This window comes from Leptopilina boulardi, unplaced genomic scaffold (genome assembly GCF_019393585.1).
Source record: "Leptopilina boulardi isolate dan_hultmark-lab unplaced genomic scaffold, ZJU_Lbou_2.1 LbouV2_64, whole genome shotgun sequence".
Lineage (NCBI taxonomy): Eukaryota > Metazoa > Arthropoda > Insecta > Hymenoptera > Figitidae > Leptopilina > Leptopilina boulardi.
Genome location: NW_026138010.1, coordinates 630,810 through 640,351, shown reverse-complemented (window position 1 = coordinate 640,351; position 9,542 = coordinate 630,810). Strand labels below are relative to the sequence as shown.

Genomic DNA, 9,542 nt, shown 5'->3' with positions numbered 1-9,542 from the left:
ATTCATTTATTCCATTCTAATAATACTAACAAATGTTGATAAATCAATACAATTTTTATCTCCAATTTTTCTCTGGAGGATTATTTGATTATGAAATATTATTTTGTGGTAAGAAATTAAGAATACATATAGTTAGAATTTTTTTATTTCGAATAAATTATTTATGTAATTAAAAAATATTTATGCACTTTCAAAGCAAAAAGTTTGCAAAAGTATTCATAACCATTATCGAATGTCTTACTTTAAGATGCGACATTTTTATTTTATTTAATAATTTAATATTTAACTGTGATGTATTTCAGACTTATCTTAAAATAAGACTTTTTTTATTGTGCATTAATAATATAAATTTATACTCTCTAAATCTGAATTAGTATAGTTTTTTACTAATAAAAGAGTGCGCATTCGTTTACCAATTGAATTAGTAACAGTTTTGACTAATTTTTAGTAAACAACTACTAATTCATGGAGTAAATCGTATATTTTTACTATTTCAAATTAGTAGTTTTTCACTAAAAATGAGTCAAAACTAGCTGTTACTAATTCAGTTGGTGAACGAATAAGCACTCTTTCATTAGTAGAAAACTACTAATTCAGATTTAGAGAGTAATTGTCAATGAAATTGTATGATTAAAAGTTTATAAATGCTTCCTAAAAGTATAATAATATATCACAAACAGAAGAAAAATTTAAAACAAAAGAAAACATTCTGTACATTCGAATGGTAATCTCACTTTTAATTCAGCTTATGTGAAAAAAGTGAAGTTTTCCGAGCATAATCCCGTTTCTGAGATTCGCAACAACACTACCTTTTCCGTTCCTTTGTCCAGTTCAACATTTGTTTCCACGAAATCACAAATGTTTTGCCCAGCTTCAAAGCATTCTCTCGACACATAATATAAACTTCCCTCCAACGGGGGGTGAAGTGTGGAGCAGCAAGCTCTCCATCGTCGCGATCGTTGCCATTGGCTGGTCTCCGCCCAACAGGCGCAGCCAAGAGACTCGAAGGAGGAGCCTCCCGGTAGCTATAAACTCTGGGGCTTGGGGGGGAATGTTCAGATCTGTGCGGCTGGTCCGACGTATCGCTTCGTCAGTCGCAGTTTAACCGTCCACCGACTTTTCAATTCGTGTGGACTCTGTTTGAAACTCTTAAGTGAATTTAACTCATTATTGTGCATTTGAAAAATCTTTTGAACATTATTGTGCAAAGTGAATACCAGTGAACGTGGAATTTATAAATCAGTGTTATCAAAAGACTAATTATGGTGAACATGGAGAGTGCAAGTGAGCAGCATACAGTGACGGCTTCGCCACCACCCAGAGCTACTCTCAAAAGCAATTTCAGCATCCGCAGCATTGTTCCAGAAGCTTGCGCAGGAACTCCAGCTCCTTCCGTCAGCCAATCGCTTTCGCCTGTTGACCATGTTGACGACAGCGATGATTGCAGTGACCTCGACGTCACTGGTGACGGTTCCGAAACTCCTCCACTCGACTGCTCGAGGAATTCCTCATCCTGCAGTCCGGGATCCCAAAAGGACGCACGTGATCAGTCCAGTGAAGAGAAGAAAAAATCAGAAAAACCACCCTTCAGCTACAACGCTTTAATTATGATGGCAATTAGGGAAAGTCCCGAGAAGAGATTAACCCTTAATGGAATCTATGAGTACATCATGCGCCATTTTCCCTACTACGAAAACAACAAACAGGGTTGGCAAAACTCCATCAGGCACAATTTGTCCCTGAACAAGTGCTTTGTCAAGGTTCCGAGGCATTACGATGATCCCGGCAAAGGCAACTATTGGATGTTGGACCCGAGCTCGGAGGACGTCTTTATTGGAGGAACCACCGGAAAATTGAGAAGGAGAACAACCGCTGCATCCAGATCCAGGTTGGCAGCTTTCAAACGAAGTGTTGTCTTGGGAGGTTTCTACCAAAATCCTTACGCACCACCAGGATGGCCAAGCTCTTTGTACACATTGCCGTACCTCCATCGAGCGAGTTATCCTTCAGTGACCGGAGCTTACACGACTCCAGCCGGATATCCAGCGAGTTTGCTCCCGGGTGCCGTGACCACAACATCCCCGAGCATTCCTTGCAAGCCGCAACCTCTGCCAGCTGCAGCTGCTCCTCCAGCCCACGGAGCCTTCTCCATGGAAAGGCTCCTTCAAGCACCCAGTGGATATCCAGCCGGCATTCCTGCTCCGGGACTCACGCCGACGGGCAGCCCCTACGACTTTTACACAACTCTCAGGTCGTTGGCTGCTCACCAACATCAGGCAGCAGTCTTCAATCAACAACCCCGGTACCTCAATCAACCTCTGATGAGCCAACCTGCCTCCACGACAGCTTCCCCTGGAAGTAGTCCTGAGCCAATGTCTTCACACTCGCCACCAGTTTCGATATGCAACAACATCAGTCAACAAGCAATGAGTCTCTCTCACAACCCTCAACTGCTTTTGAAACCGATCACTGTCCTCACTGGGCGACAGAGCTGAATCGCAGGTAATATGTAAAAATGCGAATGAAAAATTACTACGTCCTGACCAGTCAGAATGTACGGCAAATTTTTCAATTCGATGAATTTTAGTCATTGATCTAACGGTGATTGACTGCCCTTGGTTAAATATTAATTCATGGATTAAAGAACTAAGCGCATTTCTAATTCAATGTTAATTGTGTATATATTGTCTACAGATTTATTATAGTTCCTTGCAATGTCAACGGAATAATTTAAATTGCAATTTATTTATCCTCGATATTGTTCGCACTTGGAAATGCGTCATTAGAATTTTTATTTATCATTAATATCGTCTTTAAAATGTTTGTAAGCATTTTTTGAACACGAGTTTTCTACTCCAAGTGGCAGTCAACTTTAGCTTTGAGAAAAATATAATACAATGTTTCTTTATATTCTCACATGAGAATTAGTTTGTTTTAGCTTTCCAAAATTACATTTGTTTTTTCGATAAATGTAGCGCAGGGATTCTCATTCGTTTTCAAACAAATTTTGTCACTGTTATTGATTTGCGATTAATTTCTTGAATATTTTGTGATGAAAAAAAAATCACAAGAGTACGTTGACTTCTGAGATGCGTTTATTATTTATTTGCTGATTTTTACTCAAAGTAACCATTACAGTCAAACAATTGAGAAGTTTTAAATTTGCTATATATATGTATTTTTTAAAAAGTATTATAATTTCTCGATTGTTTGAAAAAAATTCGATACCAGTATTTAAAATTGAGTTAATAACTTGCTGATTTTTCGTAACCAAATGTTAGAATAGTTTTCTGGCTTATTTAAGCCTAAAAGTGATCTTTATATTGTATAGAAAGTTCTAAAATATGTAAATATTGGGTAGGCGTAGCGCGTAAGACGTGATCTCCCTCTCGTTGTAATAGTTTATATTGTAATTATAAAGAGATACACATATGTAAATATTATTTAGTATTGTGAATTCGCCAAATGTTTAAACATTCGAATGTACATATGGTATGTGATGAAAGATTATCATTCTCGAATTAATAAATGTTACAATCTTTTGCATAAATACTGTCTCAAACTTGAAACCTTCACTTCCTCTTCCCCATTGTGTCATTTTTAGATTAAGCATATACAATTTCATTCATAATTTTAAAAAAGTTATTTTTTCACAGTTATTATTAATAAATACAATAATTAAAGTTATTTTCAATATTTTCAAAACAATTTAAATAAAATACAAGAAACAATGAAGACATTGAAAACCAGAGAAGGTAAGTATTGAATTAAGATTTTTATATTCGCAGATATTATACTTTTTAATGACTATTAGAACGAAGAAAAAAAACATATTAATAAGAAATAACAAACTTTAATTTTATTGCTCGAAATCACTTTTTATATCATAACTTGTTAATTTAACACATTTTATTTGTTTAACAAAATTTTCTTATTAATTTAACTAAACTTAAAAAGACATTTTGTTGTGTAAATCAAAATTTTTTTTTCATATATCTTTATATTTTTTTTAGTTACAAACGAAATTTTTGAAAAATAAAAAATGTATGGATGCTTCATATGATATTGTTTAAATTAATGCCGAATTTACATATGAAAAGAAAAGCTATGAAATTTGCAACAATAGATACCAAATTAGGTTTTAAACATTAAAATTTGAATGTATTATATAAATTTATTTAATTGCTTAATATTTATGATCTCAATGCTAATTGCTGCTAAATTAAAATAATATATATTGTTGCATTTAAAAAGTCATTAATCATCAATTTAGTTAATTAGCAGTAAAATGAAATTCACACTATGTATTACCGAAAATATTTACAGCGGTAATGCCAAAGAAATTATTTTTAATGACATAACACAATGTTGATCTTAGATAGTATCAGTAATATACAGTGACAATAGAAAATATTGATATTTGTTTTCACTGCACCGACATAAATATTATCGAAGGCAGCACAAAATTTTAAAAGAACCCGCATAAAATTCTTGTGGTCCAGATGTATATCCCACAAAGTACGTACAATATACTTTCGTAGAAAATCACGCGTCTCATAAACCGCAATATATATTAACATTTTATTGGCCCAAAAGTCAAGTTCGCATCGTTGAAAAATTTGGCGGCGTAGGCAATTTTTCATATACGAAGGTTACTCGAGTAGTATTATTTCGTGTAGTGAGAGTCGGCTGTAAAATATAACAGGCAGAACCCGCCGACTGTCAAAACACAGTGCTTATAAAGTTTTGACGGCCGAGAGAGATTCCTGACAATGGACGAAGACCAGAGCGAGAAAAGTACGCGACGCTGAATGGTCAAAAATCTCGCCCTTGTAATGAGAATTGCTTTATTGCTCCAATATAGCCATAAACATTTCCTAGGATGTTTGGCCTTGGAAGCACCTCATCCCTCGGCTTCAGTCATAACTGGCAGCAGTCACTATTTCATATTATATTCTCGCTTTAGTCTCAGTACAGAAATCTATAAAGAATGGAGGAAAACATGTGTACTTGCGAGAGATTTATATGTCAAAGGATGCTGGTTGTCCAGAAAAAGTCAGTTGCAAATTGCTAAATCACAACCCAAAAACTTGATGTTTTCAAAATTCAAACTACCGCGTCGCGTCGATAGGGCAACGCTATTACACTATTACTTACTTTTTAGTACAACATAATTTCTTTCCGAAGCAGCGAACATGTTTTGCAGTCGCAACTAACTTGTTTCTCCTTTTATCAATGATTCCCTGCACCATAAACAAAACGAAATATTAGAAATATATTTTTACTTTGTCTTCCTCATAAAACTACTTAATTAAGTCAATAATTCTTTTGCTGCATCAAAAAAATGAAAGTGAATTAAAAATGGGCAGATTATAATTTAAGATCGTAGTCCTGAGTTGCACTTTAAAAAATAGTTGATACTTTATTTCACAGTAAAAACCTGGGCAACAAAAATGATTCAGATAGTTGGCGCCACGTTCTATGTCGTTTAGAATTGGCTCATTTTGAACAGCAGCAAAAATGAGCCCAGTATTGTCTTTTATTATTAAATTATATGTAAGGAAAATAGAAAAAGAAAATTAATTTGCGCGAGAGTAACATGATTGGCAATTGGATGAATCAACAGATCTTCACGTTGGGATATAGAAACACTTTGAGGATCGATACGTCAGCTCTGCATATTTTATTTTCTGACGATGCACTGCGTCAGACGTCAGTACTGCATGAGATTATATAATGGTGCAGTGGGGTCAAGAAGTCCATTGTTCTACACGAGTAGATACATTATTAAATCTATAAATACATATATGAAATAATTCAATTTCTATTTTAGCATTCCAAGAAAAACATTTAATATAACCTTTCTTAAGTCTTACATTTACAAATAATATTTAACAAAACTTAAAATGAAAATTTCATAATCAGATTATTAACTGGGTCTTATATTTGTTACGCATCATTAAAATCAAATTAAGTTAATAACAAACTTGACATTATTAATCATATTATATCACATTAATATTTTTTCATTAAATAGTCACTATTCTTTAATAATTTTTATAAGTATAGTGCCAATATCTGTACTTTTGTGCTACATGGTAGGCTCAAGTTTTTTAGTATTACATACTATGATATATAAATATGTGTTTGTTTATAAAAAAAATTTTTTTTTTTTGCAACACTAACTTGTAAAGTTGAATTTTACATACGGAAAACTGTGTGTAAAGTGCCTCTTCTTTTTATAGCGTAAAATTTTCTTTGAGCATTGCTATAGCAGTGTGTAAAGTAATTTTCAGTGTAAAATAATTTTTTTATGCTCTGAAATTTACTTTACACATTCTTGTGACTGATTAATGAGAAAAGGACAAAGATGAGGGCTAAAGGACTATAATATAATAATTAATAATATTTATTTCTAATAATATTATTTTAAATTTATCACTCGGCAGCACTTAATAATAAAAATGATGATATCGATCACTCCAAGTCAAGATGAAAAAAATGAATAAAAAAAACTATTCTTTTTATGTTTCAACGACACAGTCGTCCTCTTCAGTGACTGAATATTTTATTATAATAGGTATGAAATACAAAATTTTTTAACAGATTTATAAACAAATTGAATATGAATTAATTCTTTTAATTAAAATTTATATATATATATGTGCTATTCCAGTAGTTTTTTATCACTTTTCGGAGTAGCCTTTCCAAATTAAATTGAAACATTTTTTTTATAATATTTATTAATATAAAGTTCCAAAATAATCACTTTTTAAGTAAAAACAATTGTTTATTTGAAAAATACAACAATAAATAATGAAAAAAATTCACCTCCAAATAAATTGATTTAAAGATCAAAATTTTCCTTATTTTTCAAGCATTCATACCGCACAAGAAAAATTTCATTAATCGAAATAGTTAACTCACAATTTATTAAACAATGTTTGTTTACTTTTTAGTATTTTATTTACTGTGAAACGTCTGTTAATGCTGCGCGCGACGTTCGGAAGTTGTCGCTCTCGTTATTGAGTAGAAGCTCATTACACTAGCGTAGTAAAAAACATGTTGTGGGAAAAGTGAGGTTATGTTGTCATTGAACGAAGTGTAAACATTTCTGGTTATCACATTGAATGGTTTTTAATTACCTACTTTGCAGTAAAAAATCATAAAAAACATTTTTGAAGGTTGAAAATCCTCACTTTTTACACATTTCTTACTATACGCTAGTGTAATGAGCTTCTATGGCTCAATAACGAGAGCGACAACTTCCGAACGTCGCGCGCAGCGATAACAGACGTTTCACAATAAATAAAATATAAAAAAGAAAACAAACATTGTTTAATAAATTGTGAGTTAACTATTTCGATTAATGAAATTTTTCTTGTTCGGTATGAAAGCTTGAAAAATAAGGAAAATTTTGATCTTTAAACCAATTTATTTGATGGTGCAGAAAAAAAGTGAATTTTTTTCATTATTTATTGTTGTATTTTTTAAATAAACAATTGTTTTTACTTAAAAAGTGATTATTTTGGACCTTTATATTAATAAATATTATAAAAAAAATGTTTATTTAATTTGGAAAGGTCACTCCGAAAAGTGATAAAAAAAAACTCCTGGAATGGCTGATATATAATAATTTTAAAATAGCTGTTGAAATTAATGAGAATATATCTTTCATTTGAATACAAAAGTTAAACAACTAATAATATAGAATATAGGTAAGAATTTGAAAGACGAACTGAAACATTGATTACTGAAGTTTTTAAATTTTAATTCTAATATCGAGCTTAAACATTGTATAAAAAACTTGAAATACAATATCAAAGTCATAAATATCTTATCAGTAAACAGAGAGGTATAAGCAAGTAATTTTTACATATAACAATATGACTTGACATCGAAAAGTGATCCTTGACGAAATTATTATTGAATGTTTTTAAGCTCTGCACCTTCCGAGTAATATATATAATCATTAGACATGTATGTACTATGTTGACCTGAACTTGATTATCTTTACTGTGATATAAACATAGTGACCTTCCAATAGAGATGTGGAGTTGCAAAGCGATCAATGTGGCGAACAAGTTCATCGATATGCTTTCTGCCATTATTGTTTCTTATAACCTGAATTCATTTGTATAAGTTCGTAAACTTAACCGAAGAAATGTGTATTATACTTAAATGTATACACATTATACATATAGCAAGTGTAATAGAAAGAACTATATACACCTACATTGTAGAAACAATTTATTAATTAGAAATTTATAAAGCACTACAATGTTATCAGGTGACAAAAATAAGGTTAAAGAACAAAAATAAACTTCCTAAGACGCGTGTCTTTTATCATTTATTTATTCTATAATGTTCTTGCACTAATTTACAACAAAAGCTTATACAATATATATATATATATATACCTTCCGCAAATTTTATTTCACTAAAAATTTTATAAATCACCAAAAATAAAGTTTTCAGAAACCGTAGTTTTTGTTTTTAATAATCAATATTATTTATTTATATTTATGAAAATATGAGCTTTTATAAATATAAATAAATAATATGTATTATTTCTATAATCCAAACAAGACAACATCTTACTATCGTTTATACTTTTTGTTAATAAGAGTTTTCATATGGGATTTTTCTTTACTATTTTTTATTTGCTCTTACTATTTATTTAAAGGGTAATTTATTAATTCCTATAACGTTGTTATTTATCATAATTTGTCATGCCTCCCGCTCCACTTGTTTAGTACATCTGACATATATTTATACTGAGCTTCATAATTTTTATAGTGAATCAAAAATTTACAATGCTGTTTATTCTTAAGAGTACAAAATTTATTGTATACTCCTTCTCTCTGTAAATATATTTAAATCTACAGAAACTGTTATTGGGGAATTTTATTTTTGATCATGGCAACTTTTGTTAAAATAAAATTTGAAGAAGTTATGTCAGCTAGAGTAGGTCGAACATATAGCAATATTGAAAAATTCAAGAGGCATGGCGAATTACTGATAAACATTAAAAATTTCCTCATTCGTCCTCATGAATTCATAATAATGTCGGTGTATAAGAAAGACGCAAAGCAATAGTCATTGGACATTGCCGAGCACGTATATCGACAAGAACGAGTATACGTATAGATATATTTGTTGCGAGGGACGTGAGGCGCAATATTGGTATGATACATTGAGACAATGAAGCGTAAATAAGATAATGGGGAACTCTCGCGTACGTCAAGGAAGAGTGTTTAACTTGAGCGTTTGAAGGGCCGAGATGATGGCATGAGAAAGAGACACCCGCTTATGAGAAAGCTGAGAGAAAGAGATATAAAATTCTATATCAGACCGGTTGAGATCAGCAGATGGGATTGTGACCCGCACAGCTTGCCCACTGTCAGACGTGCCTTGCATCCTTATGTACCTTAACTTTAAGTATATACGCTTCAACTCGAACGGATCTTATTAAACATTAAGGTACTTTCAGTCTTATATACAAGCTCGAGCCACACTACGCAAAAGGATTCAACACTTTA

At 31.8% G+C, this 9,542-nt stretch overlaps 1 protein-coding gene across 1 annotated transcript; it reads left to right on the top strand.

The window, feature by feature from the left end:
- Positions 1–1,035: 1,035 nt before the first annotated feature.
- Positions 1,036–3,550, top strand: LOC127290412 (forkhead box protein fkh-2-like). Its single transcript, XM_051318950.1, has one exon. The coding sequence runs from the start codon at positions 1,263–1,265 to the stop codon at positions 2,493–2,495; it is 1,233 nt and encodes a 410-aa protein (XP_051174907.1). The 5' UTR covers positions 1,036–1,262; the 3' UTR covers positions 2,496–3,550.
- The last annotated feature ends 5,992 nt before the right edge of the window (positions 3,551–9,542 follow it).